Below are 21,680 nucleotides of genomic sequence, written 5' to 3'. Positions count from 1 at the left end.
TATTAGACAATGGCTCTACAAACACCCTTCCAATATTAATTTTATTATTAATTCCAAAAACAAAAAATTTAAGGTATATTACAAACATGTTTAATATATTCAATATTTAAAAATATCTACTGGTACTTAGTAGGACTATACATTAGCTATATAATATAGTTTTCGAAATTGATAACAAAGTCATTATACTCTCCACAAGGGTACAAAAATCGATAACTGGCCAGGGGACCTCATCGACTGTGTCATCGATGGCTGGGCCACCACTAGTACCCACTGGATGCAAAATGTATTTTCTGAAAAGGTAAACAAAATGTGCAAATCGTGGCGAGTAAAGGCAATAATTCGCGAAAACGGAGGCCTGGAAGGCCAGTCGAGAGTCCAGCAGTCACGGATATAGAGAGCCGGACTTTATCCGCCGGATATATCTGCGTGAACACGAGTTCGAGGCTGTTGCTCGCCAGCCACATGAAAATCAATAATTGAATCAGAAAATCAAAACACGGATTCGCCCAGATGCAAGCAGGCCCGCGATAAATTATGCAATTGTTGGAGCCATTAACAACCCCCCTACCCCCTCCCACCGTTCCCGTTCTCGTTTTGGCCCCGTTCGCAGTTGATGTATTCAAATGCAAATGCTGAGCTCGATTCTGGCCGTTGCCGTTGTTGTCTCTACTGCCGTGCATGTGCATGTTGTAATTGGAGCTGGGAATCGCGATGGAGCAGGAAATCGGCACCTGGGACTCGGTGCTGCTGGAGAACCTGTCCGAGGATAGTTTCATAAACAACATTCATCAGCGCTACAAGCGCGATCACATATATGTGAGTCCTACAAGTCCTGTGAAGTGTCTACATTCCAATGCATACATTCCCTTTTACAGACCTACATTGGAACTTCTGTTGTGGCTCTGAATCCATATCATCACATATCCGAGCACTCTCTGGACAATGTCCGCAACTATGGCGACAAGGGCATCTTTCAGCTGCCGCCCCACATGTAAGATATTCTTACGGGGATTCTTAATTTGTAGTTTTTATATGCCCTTTTGTTATTGACCCAGCTATGGCCTCACCAATCTGGCCTACCAGTCGCTCAAGGATCAAAGCGAGGACCAGTGCATTCTCCTCACCGGCGAGAGCGGAGCGGGCAAGACGGAGACCTTCAAAATGATCGTCAACTTTCTGACCCACATACAGGACCGCTCGCACTGCCCCGCCACTCCGAATGTCCTGCGCAAGCAGTCCTCAATCAGCTCGACCAGCGGGCTGGCGACGCACGCCCACAGGCGCGCCTCCAGCAGCTGCTCCGGCACTGCCAACTTTATTATATGCAAGAACCGGGCGGAGAACACGCCATCCACTATTTCACGACGACAGAGTCCTTCGCCAGGACCCTCGCAGCGTTCGCGGACGCGCGCGGAAAGCATCGAGCGCCAGAGTAGGCGCCACATGCGCGAGAAGATCGTCGACTTTGACTTCTCGCATCACAAGAGCAGCGAGAACATCAGCAGCCTGCTCGAATCGCATGCCCACCACTTGCATCCGACCAAGTCGTGCTTCAAGCACCAGCAGACCCAAGTCAGCGCCTGCACTGCCATGCCCCCGGCTGCCAAAGGTTCGCCCAAATATGCTGTGCCCTCCATCTATGGCGGATGTCGCCAGTGCGGGCACAGCAAATGCGTCCGAGCTCAGAGCCTGGAGAAGGAGGAGCGGGATGAGCTGCGAGGCAGCACATGCCGTCTTTCCAACTTAGCCACCGCCCAGCCGACCCATCCGCATCGCGTCAGCTGCTCTAACCTGACGCGTCAACACTCGTCAGAGAGTCAGCCGGAGCGGGAACGAGATCGAAGCTCCCTCATGGGGTCCACGCAACGTATATCGCTGTACGATGCACACAAGCTGAGCAAGGTGCTGGGCGATCTGCCTCCCCCGCCGCCCAGCTCCGTTTCGCCCACGCCCTCGGCCAGCTCGTCGCTGCACAGGCGCCACAAGTCGCCCACGCAAAGGATGCGCGAGTGCGTCACCTGTGCGGATGTGTTCCTGGAGGCCATGGGCAATGCCTGCACCCTGAAGAACAACAACTCCAGTCGATATGTGAGTGTACTACATATTTAAATGAGTTCTAGCAGGATCACTGCATATTAATCTATATTTATAAATATTTATTTGTTTATTTTCCTAATTTCTTTTTCAGGGCAAATTATTTGATATTGAAATCGATTTTAAGGGCGACCCAATGGGAGTGCACATAACCCACTGTAAGTAAAACCCTAACCAAAAAGGTGAAAATAATTTGAAAAAATTTGTTTAATTCGTGCTTACTCTTAAGATATGTTGGAAAAGGTTTGCCCTAGTTTATTTTCCTAAATTTTATCTATTTTGAATCTAATTTTTTTCTGTTCACAGACCCGTATAACGGATACTATCATAGGAGAGCGAAATTTTCACATATTCTACCAGTTACTATTAGGGGCTGACCTCCAGTTGTTAAGTAAGAAAAGTATACCATATACCCTTTTAAAATTTTACTTAAAATGTTTGTATCTGGACAGAATCTCTCAAGCTGTATCGGAATGTGGAAAAGTACGAGCTGCTTAGAAACACAACTGCCATGGAGGAGGACCGCATGAATTTTCATTATACCAAGGTTTGATATTCCGTGAAATATTATACATATAATCATTAAAACATTGCCAACTTATTCCAGCGATCGTTGGATGTCCTGGGCCTTAACTGTGAGGAGAGTAACTCAATTTTTCGGGTCATTGCAGTGGTGCTTAAGTTGGGTAATTTTATTTTTGTACCTATTACCAACATTGATGGAACCGAGGGTTGTCAGGTGTCTAATGTTTATGGTTAGTTCCAAGTGATTCAAAAAGGACATCATTATAATCAATTCACATTTACAGAGGTTCAAGAGACAGCACAGCTTCTCAATATAGAAGCCCAAATTCTAATCAACTGTTTGACCAGAGCGAATAGTTCGAACAGCGCTCAAGAGGATGTGGGTTGCGAAATGGATGCCAGGCAAGCAGCCATCAACCGGAACACGCTTTGTCGCACCCTATACAGTCGCCTTTTCACATGGCTAGTGAACAAAATTAATGAGTCTCTTAAATCAACACAGCGCGAAAAGAACTTGGCCTTGTTAGATTTTTATGGATTCGAAGTGTTGGAGCACAACTCATTTGAGCAGTTTGCCATAAACTACAGCGCGGAGAAGATCCATCAGGCAAGTATTCATTTTTACCTAGTAAATGTTTTATCAATTTTTAATTAAAACTAATTTTTCAGAATTTTGTTTATCATATTCTGCGCTCAGAGCAAGAGCTCTACATCCGCGAGGGATTGGAGTGGTCCCGGATTGACTATTTCGACAACGAGTCAATTTGCGAGCTTATAGACAAGCCCAGCTATGGCATCCTGAGCTTAATCAACGAATCCCATCTAAACAGCAACGAAGCCTTGCTTTTGCGAGTTCAGCAATGTTGTGCGGGGCATCCCAACTTCATGACCACCGGCAGTAACTCCATGTCCTTTCAGTAGGTTTCTTAACTTAGTCTTAGTCTCACCCTAAATGCAATGTCTTTGCAGGATTCGTCACTTCGCAAGTGTAGTAAACTACTCAATACATCGGTTTCTTGAGAAGAACTCGGACATGCTGCCAAAGTATATCAGCGCTGCCTTCTACCAGAGTAAACTGTCGCTGGTGCAGAGCCTGTTCCCCGAGGGAAACCCCCGTCGGCAGGTCACCAAAAAGCCTAGCACGCTAAGCTCGAACATCCGCACCCAACTGCAGACGCTGCTGGCCATCGTTAAGCATCGTCGCTCCCACTATGTGTTCTGCATCAAGCCCAACGAGGGCAAGCAGCCGCACCAGTTCGACATGGCGTTGGTGCAGCACCAGGTGCGCTACATGTCGCTGATGCCGCTGGTCCACCTGTGTCGCACTGGCCACTGCTACCACCTGCTGCACGTCAAGTTCTTTCACCGCTACAAGTTGCTCAACAGCCTCACTTGGCCCCACTTCCATGGCGGCAGTCAGGTGGAGGGCATCGCCCTGATCATCCGCAACCTGCCGCTGCCTTCGGCGGAGTTTACGATCGGCACCAAGAATGTGTTCGTGCGCAGTCCGCGCACCGTATATGAGCTAGAGCAGTTTCGCCGCCTGCGTATTAGCGAGCTGGCCGTGCTCATCCAAAAGATGTTCCGTATGTACCATGCGAGAAAGCGATTCCAGCGCATGCGGCACAGCCAGATGATCATCTCAAGTGCCTGGCGCACGTGGCGGGTAAGCACTTCGCTGGGGAAATTATTAAATTGCATGATGACCCTTATTTTACTTTTATTTTCTGCATGTTCAGGAGTGCCGATTTGGCATTCCCTTCACTGGTCGTAGACATTTGTGGAGTTTATATCGTGTTGTAAGCATTGCATGATTTATTTTACCTTTGTTAAGAGTTTACTATTTTATCATTAATACAAAATTTATTTACCTTCAGGCCCGCGAGGAGTATCGGTCCCTGAAGTACAAACGTCAGGTGAAATGGGCTATAGACGTTATAGGTCGTTATTACCGCCAGTGGAAGATAAGACAGTTTCTGCTGACTATTCCCCTGCGATTGCCACCCAATACGTTGAGTCCACTCTCCACAGAATGGCCAGCGGCGCCTGTTTTCCTCGCAGATGCCTCCCGTCAACTGCGTTCCATTTATCATCGTTGGAAGTGCTACATCTACCGGAACTCCTTTGATCAAACGGCTCGCAATCGAATGCGAGAAAAGGTTACCGCTAGCATAATATTCAAAGATCGGAAAGCCTCCTATGCACGAAGGTAATGTTTGTACTTTATTTGTAAAAAGGTAAATATTTATTGATTCTTCTGCAGTGTGGGTCATCCTTTTGTGGGCGACTATGTGCGACTGCGTCATAATCAGCAGTGGAAGAAGATCTGCGCCGAGACCAATGATCAGTATGTTGTCTTTGCAGACATTATCAACAAGATAGCGCGGTCCAGTGGAAAGGTTAGTTGGAAAATTCTATTTTAAAGCCGAATAGTATTAAATATGATTCCATGATTTCAGTTTGTGCCCATTTTGCTGGTGTTGTCCACCTCATCGCTTTTGCTGTTGGATCAGCGAACCCTGCAAATTAAGTACAGAGTGCCTGCATCGGAGATTTACCGAATGTCTCTGAGCCCCTACCTAGATGACATCGCTGTGTTCCACGTGAAGGCGGTATAAATTGGTCAATTCAAAATCAAACTTCAAATATTAATTTATTGTTTATTTTCCAGTCTGAATTTGGACGGAAGAAGGGAGATTTCGTGTTTCAAACGGGTCATGTTATTGAAATAGTGACCAAAATGTTTCTGGTCATACAAAATGCCACAGGCAAACCGCCGGAGATACACATAAGCACTGAGTAAGAACGACCTTTGGCTTGAAGACTCCGGAATAGCTTTTAATCCGAGTGCTCTGAAGTCGTTTAACCATAGACTATTGAAAACCACTTCTAACGACTTTATCCTTGCAGATTTGAAGCAAATTTTGGCCAACAGACTGTCATCTTCTCATTTAAGTACGGCGGCATGTCGGACTTAGCACAAGGCCCACCCAAGGTCACGCGCAAGGCGAACCGCATGGAGATAATTGTGTGATCAACGACCGAATCGGAATCTAATCGTGGGAGCTCATCGAGTCTGCTCCTATCATCTTCGTCGCCTTAGGCAGAACTCGGGTTCGGCGGTCCGTATCCAAAAATTCTCACCAGTCATCATGCAATTGCAATTACCATTGCCCTTTGCTGTGGCTGGAGTCTCTCGACTTTTATATGGTCCCAGGGATCAAAATACAATTTTAGCAATATATTAACACACTCACATCACACACACTCACAATTTAGTTTTGTTCACAAGTGACAATCAGAGTAACCAATTTGTTGTCAAGATTGTGCCAAAAAGCAGGAAACTAGAATTGTACCAAACGAGTAGAAAAGGAAAGAGCGAGCTAATTTTAAAGTGCACCGTTTTATTTAACTATCCAGCTGTAAAGTTAAAGCGAAAGAAACTAACGAAGTGAACAACTGAATTTACGCATCTAATTTGTCGAACTAGATTTAAGTGTAAGTCATGCACCAAGTCTATTAGCATTGCAACAATAAGTACGTACTGTAAGAAGGCACAGGGAGTGGCGCCGCTCGGAAGGATTGGAACAGGAGAAGGAGCGGACGCAGGTGCAGGATTGGCAGTGTTTGGGATTTTACACAAACTATGATATTTCCGTTATAGAAACCAAGGCATTTCTCTTACATTTAAGGTTTCATACACAATAATTAGTGAACTAATGCTAGAGAACAGACATATAAACCTCTTTGTATACCGGAAACACAAATGAACCCCAATATATGCAAATTGCCGCGACTTAGCAAAAAAAAGGACAACTTTTCCCAAGCAAAAAAAAAAACCAAAAATGTTAAACAACTATTTACAAAGCAGAGCAGATGAGTAGTTAAATATTTCAAATAAATAAATATATATATAAATATATGTATACACCATACGAAATTAATAATGAGTATATATAGAAGCGACAACAATATGGGAAAAAAACAGAAGTTTGTTACATGTTGAGAACGAATGTATGTAGTTGTTTATATATAACTTGTTATTGATAGTTCGGACATCTACGTAATTCAAGCTGGAGTTGAGTTTTCCAAGCTCCGGCGATGTCACAGAGCAACTGCGACATCGAGTTCCAAGAGTTTTTATTTGTATTTAAGTTTTAAGCGAATACTTCAAAAGAAAAGCCAAATATGAGTAAATCGAAACCCAACCAGTTGGTAGTTTATAAAACAAAGTTTAGCAATAATAAAACATACACATAGTAAATTATCTTTACACACACATCCAAAAGGGGAGCGATCTCCTTACAACTTGGACTTTGGCTTCTTGAGCATGTCGCGCAGAATGCGACGCAGGATCTTGCCACTGGGGTTCTTTGGGATTTCGTCGACGAAGATCACGCCGCCCCTCAGCCGCTTGGCGGGCGAGGCGTTGTTATTGACGAACTGAATCACCTCGCTCTCGTTCAGCTCTACATTCGCCTGTTTCACAACAAAGGCCATTGGCAGCTCACCAGCCTCCTCGTCCGGCTTGCCAATGACCGCCGCATCCTTGATCTTGTCGTTGGTGAGCAGCAGCGACTCAATCTCCGCGGGCGGCACCTGGAAGCCCTTGTACTTGATCAGCTCCTTGATGCGGTCCACGATGAAGAACTCGAAATCATCATCGTAGTAACCAATGTCGCCGGTATGCAGCCAGCCGTCCTTGATGGCCGTCTGTGTGGACTTGGTGTCTCCGATATAGCCCTTCATGATGCCGTCGCCCTTAAAGCACAGCTCGCCTCGCTCATTCGCGCCAAGCAGCTTGCCGGTGTCGGGATCGATCACCTTGGCATAGATTCCCACCTTAAGCACACCCACACTGCCGGGCTTGCAGAACTCGTCGTTCTGCACCAGCACACTTAGCGTGGACTCGCTGAGACCGTAGCCCTGTCGGATGAACGGCACTCCAATGCGCTCCTTGATCTGATCCTCGGTCTCGCGGCTTAGCGGTGCTGCTCCACACAGCAGGACCATCAGCGAGGACAGATCGTACTTGTCCACGATGGGGTGCTTGGCCAGGAAGACCATCAGTGGCGGCACCATGAAGGCCATCATCACGCGATACTTTTCGATGGCCGAGAGAAAGAGATTCTCCTCGAACTTGGGAAGATACACCAGGCGGGCTCCGCGGCAGGCGGTGGTGATGAGCGTCAGGCAGCCAAAGGCGTGGAACCAGGGAATGACGGTGAGCAGAGTGACTTCCTCCATGGGAATGAGGGTAGGCTGGCTGTTAGAGAGGAGGAATTAATATGATGATTTTGTAACTGGCCCATTGAACTTACATTTGCGAGTCAAGCGTGGCCAGAAGATTCATCTGGGTCAGCTGTACACCCTTTGGAAGTCCGGTGGTTCCCGAAGAGCACACAATCAGGGTGACGTCGTCATTCTTATTGGCGGCTGGTCCCAAAAACTCCGGCTTAGTCTTGAACTTGTCATTGTCCATCAGCTCCTTGAAATCGTAGACGTTGTTGAACTTCTTGGAACCTCCGTTGAAGGCGATGATGCCCTTGACGAACTTATTCTTGCTGGCCGCCTTGGCCACACGATCAACGGTGATCTTGGAAGCGAATATGATCTTTGGCTTGGACAAGTTGATGGCATGGTCCACCTCGCGGTCCGAGTAGGTCACGTTGAGAGGAGCCACAGTGGCTCCAACTGCAAAGCCGGCGAACATGGCTATGGCAAAATTGATGCTGTTCTCGCTGGACAAGCCGACGACGTCATTCTGCTTGACTCCCAGTTTCTGAAGGATGTAGGCCAGCCGGACAATGGACTTGTGCATAAAACTGGCCGTGTACTCCACTCCATTGACGGCATCCACCAGCACCGTTTGGTCGCCAAAGCTCTTGTACTTGTCCAGCACATACTGTCCCAAGGATCTGTAGTTCTGGGCCTCTCGTTCCGTCACAGGACCTCCGTACACAATGTTACCGGGCAGCAGGGTCGAAGTCATTTTGTGCCTGCAAAGAAACATGGAAACATGATACTTAGGGTTTTGAATTTTATAATAGGCTTATTAAAGATAGATAAGGGATACTATACGCTTTTTATCTACACAAAACTATTCCAATATATGTAGGTCTTTGGGGAGTAGACGGTTTTTCGCGGAATAACGTGAAAGAAAATTAGTGTAGGGGTTGAAGTTAAAGCAACCCTCGAAACGAGACTCTAATTGCCACACTTTGAACGCCCCGGGCTATCTAATCGTATTCGGTCCGTAGATCTTTTACCATTCTAAACTTGCCATCGATGTTAACACTGTTCCGTGCTATCTCAGATAGTGGATTAAAGAAAATCTGCATGTTTGCCAGTCCAGGTTCCAAAGGTCGTAGTTCGCAGCGATTCAGGTGACTCTTCCCGCTCCCCAGAGCATTTGCATTTTCGTATTCGAGTAAACATTGATAAAACCGTGTAATGCTTATGGTTTACACCGCTAATTAATTCATTACCATTAAGGTATTCCTCTTGATTCACTTACTTTTGCTAAATTACGATGCGAGCGGGAGCGGCTTCGGTGCGAAACTAACCGTTCGTTCGTCGGATGGCTAGGCGGAGTATGTCAGGAACGATTAGATTAACGTATTTGATAAGTCCGGTGGTTCAAGTGCGCAGGCGCGAGCAGTGGTTGTGTTTTTTTCATTCAAAGTAAACGAAAAGTGCAACGGAAAATGGGTTAGGGGGTGGTGGGTGAAGAATTCGCGGAGAAAACATCAGACAGCTGTTTCAAATCTTCATTCGATAAATGTTCATCGAACTGTCAACACTCTAACAGCTGACGGTCTGGCAACGCCGTGTGTTTATTTTTATTTATGTGCGGTACAATGAGGGTCATAGGGTACATTGTTTTGAAAGGTTTTAGTTATTTAAATACAAATTGTAAACAATTATATTAAATGATTTCTTGATAGAGAATACTCGTTGAATGTATACTTGATAAACTTTTGCTATTTGTAAATGAAACATTTTCTGATTGGGCTCCCATTAACATAAACAAATTCTTAAATAAAGTTTATGCAGTCTAATAATAACAATTGGAAAAGGTGTAGCGCACTCGCAAGTCGCTTCCGATCGAGTCGCTGTCGATCTGATTCACGGATTCCTAACACGCATCGGCATTGGAATGGAGTAATAGTGCAAATATACGAAATATGCCTGCGACTAGTATTTAGTTGTTGATATTCTTGGGCGTGGAGCAGAGGCCCGTAACATTGCCGCAGAGCTACCTCAAGATAAAGGTTATCAGCGCGCTATTTTAGGTCGTACGGGTTTAATGTTTAATATCACGTTGATAGGTGCCATTTATTTGGGGTGACGACGCCCTTTCAACAGCGAAACCATGTCAGCGTCCATAACCAAGAAGTTCTACAAGCTGGACATAAACCGGACGGAATGGGAGATCCCGGAGATATATCAGGACCTGCAGCCCGTAGGATCGGGAGCCTACGGACAAGTTTCGAAAGCACTGGTTCGGGGCACCACCATGCATGTGGCCATCAAAAAGCTGGCCAGGCCCTTCCAATCCGCCGTGCACGCCAAGAGAACGTATCGGGAGCTCCGACTTCTCAAGCATATGGATCATGAGAACGTGATCGGCCTGCTGGACATATTCCATCCGCATCCGGCGAACGCTTCGCTGGAGAACTTCCAACAGGTGTATCTGGTTACCCACTTAATGGACGCGGATCTGAACAACATTATACGGATGCAGCACTTGTCCGATGACCACGTACAGTTTTTGGTCTACCAGATACTCCGGGGACTGAAATACATCCACAGCGCCGGAGTGATCCACCGCGATCTGAAGCCCTCGAACATTGCCGTCAACGAAGACTGCGAGCTGCGTATTCTGGACTTCGGTTTGGCGCGTCCCACGGAGAACGAGATGACGGGCTACGTGGCCACGCGGTGGTACCGCGCCCCTGAGATCATGCTCAATTGGATGCACTACAACCAGACGGTGGATATATGGTCTGTGGGATGCATTATGGCAGAACTTATTACCAGGCGCACCTTGTTTCCGGGGACCGATCACATCCATCAGCTAAACTTGATCATGGAAATGCTGGGCACGCCACCCGCCGACTTTATGAAGAAGATCTCCTCGGAGAGCGCACGCTCCTACATCCAATCACTGCCGCCCATGAAGAGACGCAGCTTCAAGAAGGTGTTTGAAAACGCCAATCCGCTGGCCATTGATCTGCTGGAGAAGATGCTGGAGTTGGATGCCGATAAGCGGATAACGGCCGAGGAGGCATTGGCCCATCCGTATCTGGAGAAGTACGCGGAGCCCAGCGACGAGCAGACCTCGCCGCCATACGATCACAGCTTCGAGGATATGGATCTGCCGGTGGACAAGTGGAAGGAGTTGATCTACAAGGAGGTCACCAACTTTAAGCCTCCGCCGTCGTTTGCTCAGGTTCTCAAGGATGTCAAGTGAAAACCAAGCGATTCATCACGGACTTAAAGTATTAAACAGGGCAGTTTATTTTTTATACCGACTTATTTTTACATAGAACCTTGTTCAAACGATGCCTTTTGTACTCAAATGTAGCTATTCCTAGAGCTGACTAATATGTTTGTTTTCAACGATGTTTTACCAATTTGTTATGGCTTGCCACTAATATTGTACTGTATAGTTTACAATAAATGCGTTTTTTAAAATGTTGTACAAATTGAGTTCATTGATTCACTTGTTATTTTTCGTATTAAACAAATCTATTTATCTCTGTCTATATTTTCCGGTCGTAAAGAGAACTGAATCACCTTGTTACTGATTAGATACTGAGAACTCTTTGATAAAAAATGGTTTGAGGGGGTAAATTAATAATTGAGACTTTAGTATGTTTTCTAGTGTCGAACCCTGAAGATATTTTTTAAAGTATTTAATTGGAATGGCGGGATTTGCGAGAGTGGAAGTAAACAATAGCGTTTGGGTATTCCCAGACGTATACGAGGTGGTTAGACCTCTTGGAATGGGGTCCTTTGGCCAGGTGGCCAGGGTGAGACTACGTGGCGGCCGCATCGAGGATGTGGCGATGAAAAAGCTGGTGCGCCCTTTCGAGAGAGAGGAGGATGCCAAGGGCGCCTATCGTGAGCTTCGTCTGCTAAAGCACATGAACCACAGGAATGTTATCACCCTGCTGCACGTCTTCCATCCGCCCCCACAGAATGGCGATTTTCAGAATGTTTATTTTGTAACTCAACTGATGGACGATGACCTTCACAGATTTGCACGCTCAAGCAGGATCACCGAGTACCACATTAGATCTATCCTTTACCAAATACTGCGAGGTCTGAAGTACATCCACAGCGCCGGTGTCATTCATCGCGATTTGAAGCCCTGTAATATCGCGGTAAATCAAAATATTGAAGTGCGAATTCTGGACTTCGGCTTGGCCCGTTTGTCCAGCAACATTATGTCGGACTTTGTGGGTACCCTGTGGTACCGGGCCCCCGAACTGCTCTTCCTCCGGGATAACTACACAAATCGCATCGATATGTGGTCTGTCGGTTGCATCCTGGCCGAACTCATCTCGGGTCATGCCCTATTTCCTGGTGACTGCTATTTTAATCAACTTGTGCGCCTGCTTGAGATAATGGGCTCGCCGTCGGAGGAGTTCACCAGGGGTATAAAAAATGAACAATCTCGTAATTACTTGGAACGGTATCCCTATCGTGAAAAACAGGACTTCTATAAAATGTTTCCAAATGCCAATCCAGTAGCTGTGGATTTGATGAAGAAAATGCTCGAAATGGTTCCCGAAAACCGTATAACAGCTGATGAGGCAATGCACCATCCGTTCCTTAAGGACTTCATTGAGCCACACCATCATGACGAGGACATTGCGCCAGCCTATGATCAAAACTTTGAAAACATGGTACTCTCTGTAAATTGCTGGAAGGAACTCCTTTCTCATGAAATTGACTTATTTCAACCGCCCCCATTCTATGCCGAGGCTTTGCGGAAGTCTTATGAGCAGCAGCATTAAACTTATCTCATATTATACACATATGTTGGTAAAAATATATGAAAAATTTACTGCTTTTAATACGGAACAAATAAAATAATAAATAAGTTTTGTATTATTTCATATAATTTATATGTTAACGAATCGATATTTGCATTCAATAAAAAGAGAAATCCCAATTTTTGCTCTAACAAAATTCGACGTCTAACTGGAACTTATCTAAATTGATAAAAATTAATAAATATTCGTTTTGAGCCGGTTGTTTACAAAAAGCGATTCGTCTCTATCAAAAAGGGAAGTCCCCAATTTGTTTTAAAATAAAAATTAACGACTTCCGGCACTGGATACCCTTAACAAATAACATCGATCTGGCAACGCCGGTAACAGCTGACTCTGCCGGTTGATTTTGTGCTTGCATTTGGTAATAACAAAAATGTTAAGCTTTCGAAATGTATTAAAGAACTGCCTTTCGGCCAGGAAAACGTACAGTAGAAACATCTCAGCCCTTTACATAACCGGCGATAAGGCCAACGAGAACTATGTGACTCTGCAGCCGTATCTGGACTTCAAGGAAACCTTCAGGGACCGCCAATCTTTGGAGCAGAGCATCGCCAGCCGGGGCTTGGACATCCGATTGGAAAGTGTGCTCAGCAAGTACGAGAAGTATGGGAGGCACCACGACCAGCTGGCCAAGGTCTCCGAGGAACGGGAGGAGGTCACCAAGCGTCTGAAAGAGCTCACAAAATCCGGAGGCAGGGCGGAGCAACTTGAGGAGCTGAAAGAGCGTGGGAAAGCGTTGCGCAACGACTTAAAGACCCTAAAACAGACACTCTATCCCATCGAGGATGACTTCATACATGACTACCTGCACCTGCCCAACCGCCTGCATGACCAGTGTCCCACTGGCGGGGAGGAGAAGCTCCTCTATCGGAATGGCCTGCCCAAATCGGATAATAAGGCCGGCTCCCACTTGCACCGCCAGGATCTTTTACACTTTGTGGACAACAACCGGTATTACATGATGGAGCAGGCTGCTCACTTTGACGTCAATGCCATGCAATCCCTGGCCCGGTACTTCGTCAACCATGGCGACTTTATTCAAACCGCCAATCCGGACTTTGTGCGTTGCGTCCTACTGGAGGCAAATGCCACGCCCTTGACCGACTATCATTTGGTGCAGGAGGAGCATCTGCAAAACAAGATCAACACCGCCTTTTTGACCGGAGGAGGCTCCTTTGAGAGCTACCTAGGCGCCATGACAAAGTTGTGTGTGTATCCATCCGTGCTGCCCCTGCGTTATGTCTGCTGTGGTCGGAGTTACAACCGGGCGGAAGCGGAGCTATATGGACCCACGTCCAGTCTTTATACGGCTACCCAAACGAATGCCGTACAGAGCTTTGTGGCCACTCAAACGGCGCAGGAAGCGGACGCCCAACTAGAGCACATTCTCAACCTGGCGATAGACTTTTACAAGGCTTTGGATATACCCTTCCGAGTGGTTTATGCATCAGCAGAAGTTTTAACTCCTGCGGAAAGTCTCCGGGCAGTCCTCGAGGTATATGCACCATCGCTGCAGCGATACGTTTGCGTGGGACGGATCAGCAACTACGGAGACTTTGTGTCCAAGCGAATCCTCTTCAGCACACGACGAGAGAAGCACTACGATTTCCTCCATTTGGTGGGTGGACCAGTGCTCTACACCTCCCGACTGATCGCCGCTCTTTTAGAGCACGGTGTCCGCCTGGAAGACTGCAAACTATTGGGTGCCACTAGCCAGAAACCTACTCATCAGCAGGATCTGCAGCAGTTCAAGGACCTCTTCACGTAGAAAACAATCTGGTTCAGTTTCTTGTTGTGTGTGTGTCCTTAAGTCTAACAATAAGTAAAAGTTAAGTTTTACATACAATTATTTACAATCTAGTGTAATCTCATGGTCAGCAGTGGGTTTGCGCCCAGCCGAAGGCTATTCGCTGCACTTGATCTGCAACTTGGGAAACCTCTTGCGGAAGTTTTCGCACTTGGGCGTGGTGAAGGTGAAGACATTCCTGGAGTCGTCCAGCACGGAATTGGGACTAGATCGCGGTACTCTCAGCACGTAGGTGGTGTTGTACTTCAGTTTGCTGAACTCCAGCGGATCTCTCTGCAATCAAAACGGGAGGTAATGAAGTGAATTAAAAGATCTTTGTAGTTCGGCGTACACCTATGCCATGACCCATTTCTCTTCATCGTTATTGGGAAAAATATTGATTGGCATTTGACCACGTACTGGCTATTGTTAAGACGTGTTTTTCGTGTCAAAAGAAGGAAACATGATTGCCCCTTGTAAAAACAATGCCCCATGGTCAACGATGCTCCACTGATTTGCCCTTGCCCGGTGGTCTGGCCAATCGGCACGAAATATTCCGACATGTGGCTCGTGGCTCCCATCAGAACATCATCAAGGGTATTACTTACTTTGGCGCGAATTGCGCGGAACTCTCGCTGCTCGCAGTTCGTCTCCTGGGGACACAGTTCATAGACCCTGCGAGTGTATTGGGGTGAAATTTCTGCATTTAGTTGCCAAAATGTTTACAAATAATTACTTCTCCTTGTGCGGCTGGAAGCCCAGAATCTGCACAATCATGCCGAACTTCCGGTTCAACCGGAAACCCACTTCATACGAGGCGGCCGTTGTCCGGTTGGCTATATTGGCCGAAACTTCATTGAGGCCAGCTGGCGCCGGGGTCGTGCCCCGTTCTGATGAACTGATGGAGCTGCTAATGTGATGGTGCCGACGTCTATTCCCGTTCCCATTCCCGGAGCACTGGAGCGGTGTGATTGGCTCCAAGGGCTGCAGTGTCGTATTGAAGAGCATGGACAACTTTTCGGACTTAAGGCGACGCGATCCAATGTAGGAGATGGCCTGCACTTGAATGTAGTACGAGGAGTTGGGCAGCAGTTTCTTGATCTCGAACTGATGAGTCTGAAAGCATCGCAAGCTGATTGTTTTAATGTTTCCATTCATACTAAGGGTATAAACTCACATCCTTAACATAGGTGTCCAAGGTGATCATCGAGGCCTCTGCACTATTGACATACAAGGACCAACTGATCTTGTACTTCTCCACGGGCAGGTTCGACTTGGAGGGGCACCATACCAGCTTCAAGTTCATATAGCGCCCATCGAACTGCTTGGCAATGATCTTGGAATCGTTTGGCGCCTTCGGAGGCTTGGGATCTAATGGGTTTTTATATGAAGCTCAAGGTTAAGTTGGAAAACCTAGATTAAGTTACTTACTGCCTGTCGAGGGAAAGGGATCGCTTGGCTCTGAGTATCCCCGGAAACCATAGGCATTCACGGCCGCCACTCGAACCTCATACCAGCGTCCTGGTCGCATATGAAAAAAGATATAAGTGCTGTGGGAGAAAAAAGAAAAGTCGCATGTTAACAAGAAATCTTTAGGATAAGCTGAAGTTCAACCTACTGCTTGCTGTGTCCGATGTTCTCCTCCATGGTCTTCTCCACCTTCTGCCACTGCCAAGGGCCCAGTTTCCTCTCCGCGAAATACCTTCCTATGTGGGATCGTACCTCCACATGGAAGTAGTAGACCAGCAGCGAGGATTCAATCTTCAGATCGACTGCATGACCCCGTGACCTTCGAAAGTACAGGATCTTAGGTATCGGGGGAAGCAGCGTGTTGTTCCTTACGCCCAGAGGCTCCACGCACATGGGCCCACAACTGGAAGCGCAACACTTCTGCACCTCGGGGCATTCATGATCGTACTGGCAGTTGTCCAGGCAGGAGAGCCTCGCCCGCGTCTGCCTGCCAATTTTGGGGCAGCTGCCGGCTCTGGGTCCCAGCAGCAGCTCCTGGATGCACTTGTCCAGGCACTGTTCCCGTCCAGCTTTACTCAAGGGATTGCTGCCGCCACATTTCGCTAGGCACTGCAGCTCCAAAATCTTATCCTTAACGTCGTTACTATCTCGGAACCAATGGGCCACCTTTTGTCGCTGGTTAGACGCGGAGGACGTGGAGGAGGATCCAGTGGCCACGGCGCTAGAGGATAGCTGGCCGAGGAGAACAAGCAGCGCCAGCAACGCCACTTGCATGCTGCCCATCTGAACCGATCCGAGCCTCGGTGATTGCAATCTGCAAATGATTATGCGTCAGGTGATCAGCTTTTGGTTTCTGGACATTCCGTGCGTTCGTAATTTGTGCCGATCATCAACACAGCAGCCCGCTGATTATGCTGAAGGATCACCCTCTCCCCTGTTCTCTGTCCCCCTGCCCTCGTTTTCGGTGGGATCCAAACCGGTTTCACCCATTTTGCATGACCAACTAACTAATCATTCCTCGCATTTGTGCCGCCCGACCCCGAAGTCGAGGCAATGAAAATGCAAAAAAATACATAAATGTATCTCAAGTGCTTGACAGGACTTCAAAGCGCGCATCATAGTGCGTGCCACGAGAGCATCGGACGGACGGCCAGACGAAGCTATGCATCTCCATTCGGAGCTGACTCCTTGATGCCCTACACTGGGGACAAGGGAAGTTAAGGGTCTGTTTTTTTGATGATATAAAACAAAACTAACAATTTAAAAGATTTTATTAAATGTGCTAAATACTCGATGCATTATATGTCACTTGTAACTCATTACCTATTTATCCAACTTATATTTTTGTTTTCTCAGGTTCAGTCTAGTTAATAAATGTTAAAAATAATTGGAACTTTTATCATGTATGTCGGTATCTCTCAAATCCTTTCAATTGTTAAAAACACCCCCACCAAATCTTTTTCCAAGTGTAGAGATCTTCGCACCTTTCTAAACACTGACAGCTCCTTTCCGCTTAATTTTGCATCACCGATTCTGGGAACCCTGGACCAGAACAGACTGCTCGAAATGCTTCACCTGTTTGCCCTAGCCATCGATTTCGATGTGCCCGCACCGATTCCATGTAGGGTATTTAGCACGCAAATGGGAAACTAATGTTTTATGGTATGGTCGATGGTCGTCGGTTTATGTTGTTGTTTTGGTTTTTGTTGCTGTTCGACTGCGTGTGAATGTGCAGGCAGCGAAAACAAAATTGAGAAAAATACGACTACGACGAATGTGCGAGAGCTGCAAGTGGATGTCACCACATCTGAAGCCACATCCATGGGCACATCCACATCCACATCCATATCCACATTTGCAGTCGCAGGGGCAGCAGAAGCACCAGCAGCAGCCTCATCAGATCAGAAGCCTAGCCAGCAGATGCCGCACATACCAAGGCGATACAGACACTCTGGGAGCAGTCGAGTGGAGAAGTGGTGCAGCGATGCGGTGGTGGGGCAGCCAGGAGATGCCATGCCCCGGCACATATGTGGTCAGTAATATATAACTAATCAATAGGAAGGGATTAATCCTAACCCCATTACAGAAGAAGAAGAAGAAGAATACAATAAAGGCCTACTCCCCTTACCATATGAAGAAAAACCATATCATCTATTGAAATTTATAACCTGATGCGGTACCTATGGCTATCCTACTTGCAAGCAACACTACGTATGAGTAATTTATCTTGATCCCAAAATAGGGGGATCAGTTTCAACGATAAAATCTTCAGTGACCTATAATGTAATCCTTTCTTAGTTCTTTTTCTATTCTTATATTAGATTTTATATCGATCTGACTTATATTATAACCCCAAGCAGTTTTTTGTGAATATATTCGCAACAGTATCTCGCTAAAAAGTATGCAACGATTTTTGAAATCTAAAAGCCAGATAGCTTCAAGGGCGTTTACTCAATAATTTAAGATCATTAGAACTAGAATTATGTACTATAATAAATAACGTAAAGATTTTTTTTTTTATAAAATAAGGCTTTCTTTAGGGAAGTAATACTCATACTCATAATATTTCTATACAGGAAACTAACACTTTTGAAGAACAATTTTCTGTGAAGAAATTCTGTTATTTTCGTATAAATGTTACTAAGAAATTATATAATATATGATAATATTTTTGAAACTATTCAAATTCATTTTCATTGGCAGACCTTTTCTGCTGACCGCTGCTGTGGGGACTGCGACTGCCACTCCGACTGGGATGCGATGGATTGGGGGCCAAGGAGCTCGGAATGGCTGCGGGGAGTGCAGGCCCGGGGCGGCCTAACTGAGGGACATTAAGCGACAAATGAATGTGCGCGACGATCGACGCAAGAAGATGAAGCGGCGACTGCGGCGACGACGATCACCAAGAGCAGACGAGATGAAATGCACCAAGTTCCGCGGAACGAAAAATTTGCAACAAAATTGGGCAGTAAAGCGTCGGCAATGCGGGGAATGGGGTGGGGTTAGGATGGGGTATACTATATGGGATATGGGGTATGGGGATATGGGAATGGGGATTGGGGATTGGGGGTTGAGGATCGCGGCCACGACTCTTCCAGATGAATGGGTTCTGCGGCTGACGCTGATGAGACAGTCGAGTCGCAGCCAGGCTGGCTGCCGTTGCGTAGAGGCGATTAATTGCTTTTAACGATTCAAAAATTCAAAATTACTTTTTATGCTTCACGCACACCAAGGCGAAAAGGCACTTGGCGAGCATAGCTCAGCACACATTCGATGCACTTGGAAAAATTACTTTAAAAATCTTAGGTACTGTTGAAAGTTGTCCTTTAAATGAAGATATACAGATAAAACATACAAATGTTTTAATGAAAGACATTTAGGATATATCCTTCATACATGTTTAGATGTTTTCTTTTTAAGATCCTTATCAGTTCCAAAAAAAGTTGTATAGGAATAAAAAACTACCAAAGAGTATCAAAAAATATGTCGATGGGACCTCCAATTGGAAGTAAATAAGCTTTTAAGACTTAATTGCTCAAATGAAGTTTTAAGGAACACTTGGCCCACAATTTCTTCGAGTGCACATACAGGGGAGTTGTTAAGGAGGGCAGCAGATGGAAATGGGGATGAGGATGATGGGGGGCACTAAGATCCGGATCGATTTCGTTGACGTCGTTGCTGTGATAAATCGTTGGTGGTTGCTGCTGTTGCTGGAGTGTTGCTTTTGTTTTGCCTCCAGTTGCAGCTCCGTGTCCATCTGCACCCCTACCTCTTCTCCAATGCCCCATCCCCAACACCACCTTGGTCCTCCATTTGGGGCTTAGTACAATAGCAATCCGGCGACAATGGCCAGCAAACTCAAAGCAGCAACAGCAGCAGAAGCAACAACTGTGTGTAATATGATGCAAATCGTTTAACACTTTGACCAACAGCAGCAACGTCATCGCATTGTTGCCTCTGCCACTGCCAAAGTGCATTGGTTGTAAAATAAAAAAAAAAACTTTAACGTTCGAAGAGGGCAAGTAACAAAACACCATCAAAAGGGGAGGAGTACAATCATCAATTTTGGGGGCCAGGACAGAATGGCAAGATCAAATTGAGAAGATCGATGGTCCCGCTGGGCAGAGGGGCCCCATATTACCCACGATCATTGCTGAATCACAGTTATCCATAATGTAAATATCAACTGAATGTTTACTGTTGTGCATTAAAAGAAATCGTGAAGTTCCCTTCTCAAATATCATAAAAATAAAGTGCGATTCCGTTTTTAGTATGCGTCAGAAGTCAACATTTCGATGCATGCAAATTTATTGCCTAAACAATTCATCATCAACATATTTTTTTACTTGCAAAAATTACTTAGAATCTTTTATTGTTTTAGAAGTATATTATTAATTTAATATTGAATGCTTGAAATCCATATCTGTAACCAATAATTTAAAAAGAACTAGAAACCTGAGCATTCATTTTGCTAATTTGAGATGACCTAGCTTCCCCTAGCTAGAAACTTGGTGTAGTATCTTTTGTTGTCAAGTGCGGTTTCCCCGGATCACATTGTGCCATTTAAGCCCGCGAGGAAATCCAAGCACTCCCAATGGAAGCCCATTTATGGGGTTCAAGCACCCAGCTGGGCATGTGCTCAAGCGCAAGCTCAACCGGAGCGAAACGGGGTAGGATGTGTGTCCAAGGCGGTGTCGTGTTCTACGTCAGGTTCCGAACCCGAAGCCGTGCTCAAGGTTCAGCGATATGATATTTTGTTTGTACATTCATACTTGTACTTCCGATTATAGAATTGCCTGAAAGCTCCCCTGGGTGGTCCCATATCAGATCATTACATCTTTTTAAAAAACCCCAAAATTGTTAATAATTATCTTACCATAAGGAAGAGATTATGTTTTGAGAAGATACAAGATCATCCTGACATATAATTTTAAATTCGACAGAGTCTTCTTTTTAAATACTTTCCGATTATTAATTTTCTCAGTGTTCTGTAGAAAAAACGCCGGTACCTCAAGTGTCCGGCTAAGAGAGCTTTTACCGCGTGAGAAGAGATGTCACCCGTGCACTATCCAATGGGATCCATATCCATCCCCTTGGGCACCCCTATACCACCATTCTTACCCATCCGCAATTAGCACGAAGGCAAACTCATTTACGCCGACGGAATTGTACAAATGGCGAGCAGTGCGACGCATTTTTGGGTACTCACGGTAATGGAAACACTTTCGGATGCACTAGCTCCAATCCACTTACGCAGCCGTAGCGCCTTCTTTGATCGCCTGCTGCCAGTTATTATTTATTTCGCCGCGCACTTTTCCGATTTCCGTTCCTGGGAACTGGCAAGTTGGAGCCCGATCCAATCCAAAACCCAAACCAAACCGAAACCGAAACCGTATCTGTATCTGAAAAAGTATCTCAAGTGGGAGCTCTTTTCGTACGACCGTTGCGCTGCAGCCGCCAAGAGAGAGTGACACACTGAACGCTATGGATTCGGACTGCAGGGCTCGGGCTCCAATTCTCCCGTTCTCCCACCGCTCTCTCGTACACAGTGGGCAAGTTCGGGTTAATTTGGGACTTATTTAATAAATCAAAAAACAATGCGTAAACTTAAATGTTTGTGTTAAGCTTTAATTCAGAAACGACTTAATTTAATCTACAGAACTTCATTTTTTTTTTTTGGTTTTTTTGCATTTTAACCTTGCGAATTCTTCAGGTTCTGGCGATAACAAATTCAA

General features: G+C 45.9%; 6 protein-coding genes and 1 long non-coding RNA gene across 12 annotated transcripts; 5 read left to right on the top strand and 2 right to left on the bottom strand.

Annotated features, from left to right (window-relative positions):
• Nucleotides 1–240: 240 nt before the first annotated feature.
• On the top strand, nucleotides 241–6,886 carry Myo95E (Myosin 95E). Of its 5 annotated transcripts, XM_070996431.1 has the most exons (17): nucleotides 245–819; nucleotides 879–994; nucleotides 1,059–2,091; nucleotides 2,192–2,255; nucleotides 2,327–2,340; nucleotides 2,404–2,488; nucleotides 2,550–2,644; nucleotides 2,705–2,852; nucleotides 2,907–3,229; nucleotides 3,292–3,539; nucleotides 3,592–4,288; nucleotides 4,362–4,421; nucleotides 4,500–4,831; nucleotides 4,886–5,021; nucleotides 5,082–5,234; nucleotides 5,294–5,421; nucleotides 5,533–6,886. In XM_070996431.1, the coding sequence occupies exons 1-17, from the start codon at nucleotides 715–717 to the stop codon at nucleotides 5,654–5,656; spliced, it is 3,861 nt and encodes a 1,286-aa protein (XP_070852532.1). In that variant the 5' UTR covers nucleotides 245–714; the 3' UTR covers nucleotides 5,657–6,886. The 5 variants fall into 5 exon arrangements, 3 of the variants coding, with proteins under 3 accessions (XP_070852532.1, XP_070852533.1, XP_070852531.1); XM_070996432.1 differs by lacking the exons at nucleotides 2,327–2,340; nucleotides 4,362–4,421 and having other exon boundaries at nucleotides 2,192–2,239; XM_070996430.1 differs by lacking the exons at nucleotides 245–819; nucleotides 879–994; nucleotides 1,059–2,091; ... (1 more) ...; nucleotides 2,327–2,340; nucleotides 4,362–4,421 and having other exon boundaries at nucleotides 2,410–2,488.
• LOC108020622 (luciferin 4-monooxygenase) lies at nucleotides 6,812–9,352 on the bottom strand. Its single transcript, XM_017088971.4, has 3 exons — nucleotides 9,140–9,352; nucleotides 7,944–8,621; nucleotides 6,812–7,888 (listed from the first exon to the last, which is right to left on the bottom strand). The coding sequence occupies exons 2-3, from the start codon at nucleotides 8,612–8,614 to the stop codon at nucleotides 6,925–6,927; spliced, it is 1,635 nt and encodes a 544-aa protein (XP_016944460.3). The 5' UTR covers nucleotides 8,615–8,621; nucleotides 9,140–9,352; the 3' UTR covers nucleotides 6,812–6,924.
• Nucleotides 9,353–9,739: 387 nt separating this feature from the next.
• On the top strand, nucleotides 9,740–11,333 carry p38a (p38a MAP kinase). Its single transcript, XM_017088991.4, has 2 exons — nucleotides 9,740–9,896; nucleotides 9,954–11,333. Exon 2 carries the CDS (start codon nucleotides 9,998–10,000, stop codon nucleotides 11,096–11,098), a length of 1,101 nt encoding a protein of 366 aa, XP_016944480.3. The 5' UTR covers nucleotides 9,740–9,896; nucleotides 9,954–9,997; the 3' UTR covers nucleotides 11,099–11,333.
• A 159-nt stretch (nucleotides 11,334–11,492) lies between these two features.
• p38c (p38c MAP kinase) lies at nucleotides 11,493–12,706 on the top strand. Its single transcript, XM_036817474.3, has one exon. It carries the CDS (start codon nucleotides 11,553–11,555, stop codon nucleotides 12,648–12,650), a length of 1,098 nt encoding a protein of 365 aa, XP_036673369.3. The 5' UTR covers nucleotides 11,493–11,552; the 3' UTR covers nucleotides 12,651–12,706.
• A 325-nt stretch (nucleotides 12,707–13,031) lies between these two features.
• On the top strand, nucleotides 13,032–14,535 carry Slimp (Seryl-tRNA synthetase-like insect mitochondrial protein). The gene has a single exon (XM_036817450.3). It carries the CDS (start codon nucleotides 13,063–13,065, stop codon nucleotides 14,455–14,457), a length of 1,395 nt encoding a protein of 464 aa, XP_036673345.3. The 5' UTR covers nucleotides 13,032–13,062; the 3' UTR covers nucleotides 14,458–14,535.
• Nucleotides 14,465–21,197, bottom strand: Kal1 (Kallmann syndrome 1). 2 transcript variants are annotated; one of them, XM_065866871.2, is made up of 7 exons: nucleotides 21,155–21,197; nucleotides 16,094–16,759; nucleotides 15,907–16,025; nucleotides 15,653–15,846; nucleotides 15,212–15,591; nucleotides 15,084–15,150; nucleotides 14,465–14,769 (listed from the first exon to the last, which is right to left on the bottom strand). In XM_065866871.2, the coding sequence occupies exons 2-7, from the start codon at nucleotides 16,726–16,728 to the stop codon at nucleotides 14,593–14,595; spliced, it is 1,572 nt and encodes a 523-aa protein (XP_065722943.2). In that variant the 5' UTR covers nucleotides 16,729–16,759; nucleotides 21,155–21,197; the 3' UTR covers nucleotides 14,465–14,592. The 2 variants fall into 2 exon arrangements, with proteins under 2 accessions (XP_065722943.2, XP_065722944.2); XM_065866872.2 differs by having other exon boundaries at nucleotides 15,910–16,025.
• Nucleotides 17,419–18,623, top strand: LOC139353208 (uncharacterized). Its single transcript, XR_011604384.1, has 2 exons — nucleotides 17,419–17,977; nucleotides 18,032–18,623. It is a non-coding gene; the product is annotated as an uncharacterized lncRNA (long non-coding RNA).
• Nucleotides 21,198–21,680: the final 483 nt, after the last annotated feature.

Source organism: Drosophila suzukii, chromosome 3 (genome assembly GCF_043229965.1).
Source record: "Drosophila suzukii chromosome 3, CBGP_Dsuzu_IsoJpt1.0, whole genome shotgun sequence".
Lineage (NCBI taxonomy): Eukaryota > Metazoa > Arthropoda > Insecta > Diptera > Drosophilidae > Drosophila > Drosophila suzukii.
The sequence above is the reverse complement of the archived record's forward strand: the minus strand, read 5'-3'. Positions and strand labels throughout refer to the sequence as shown.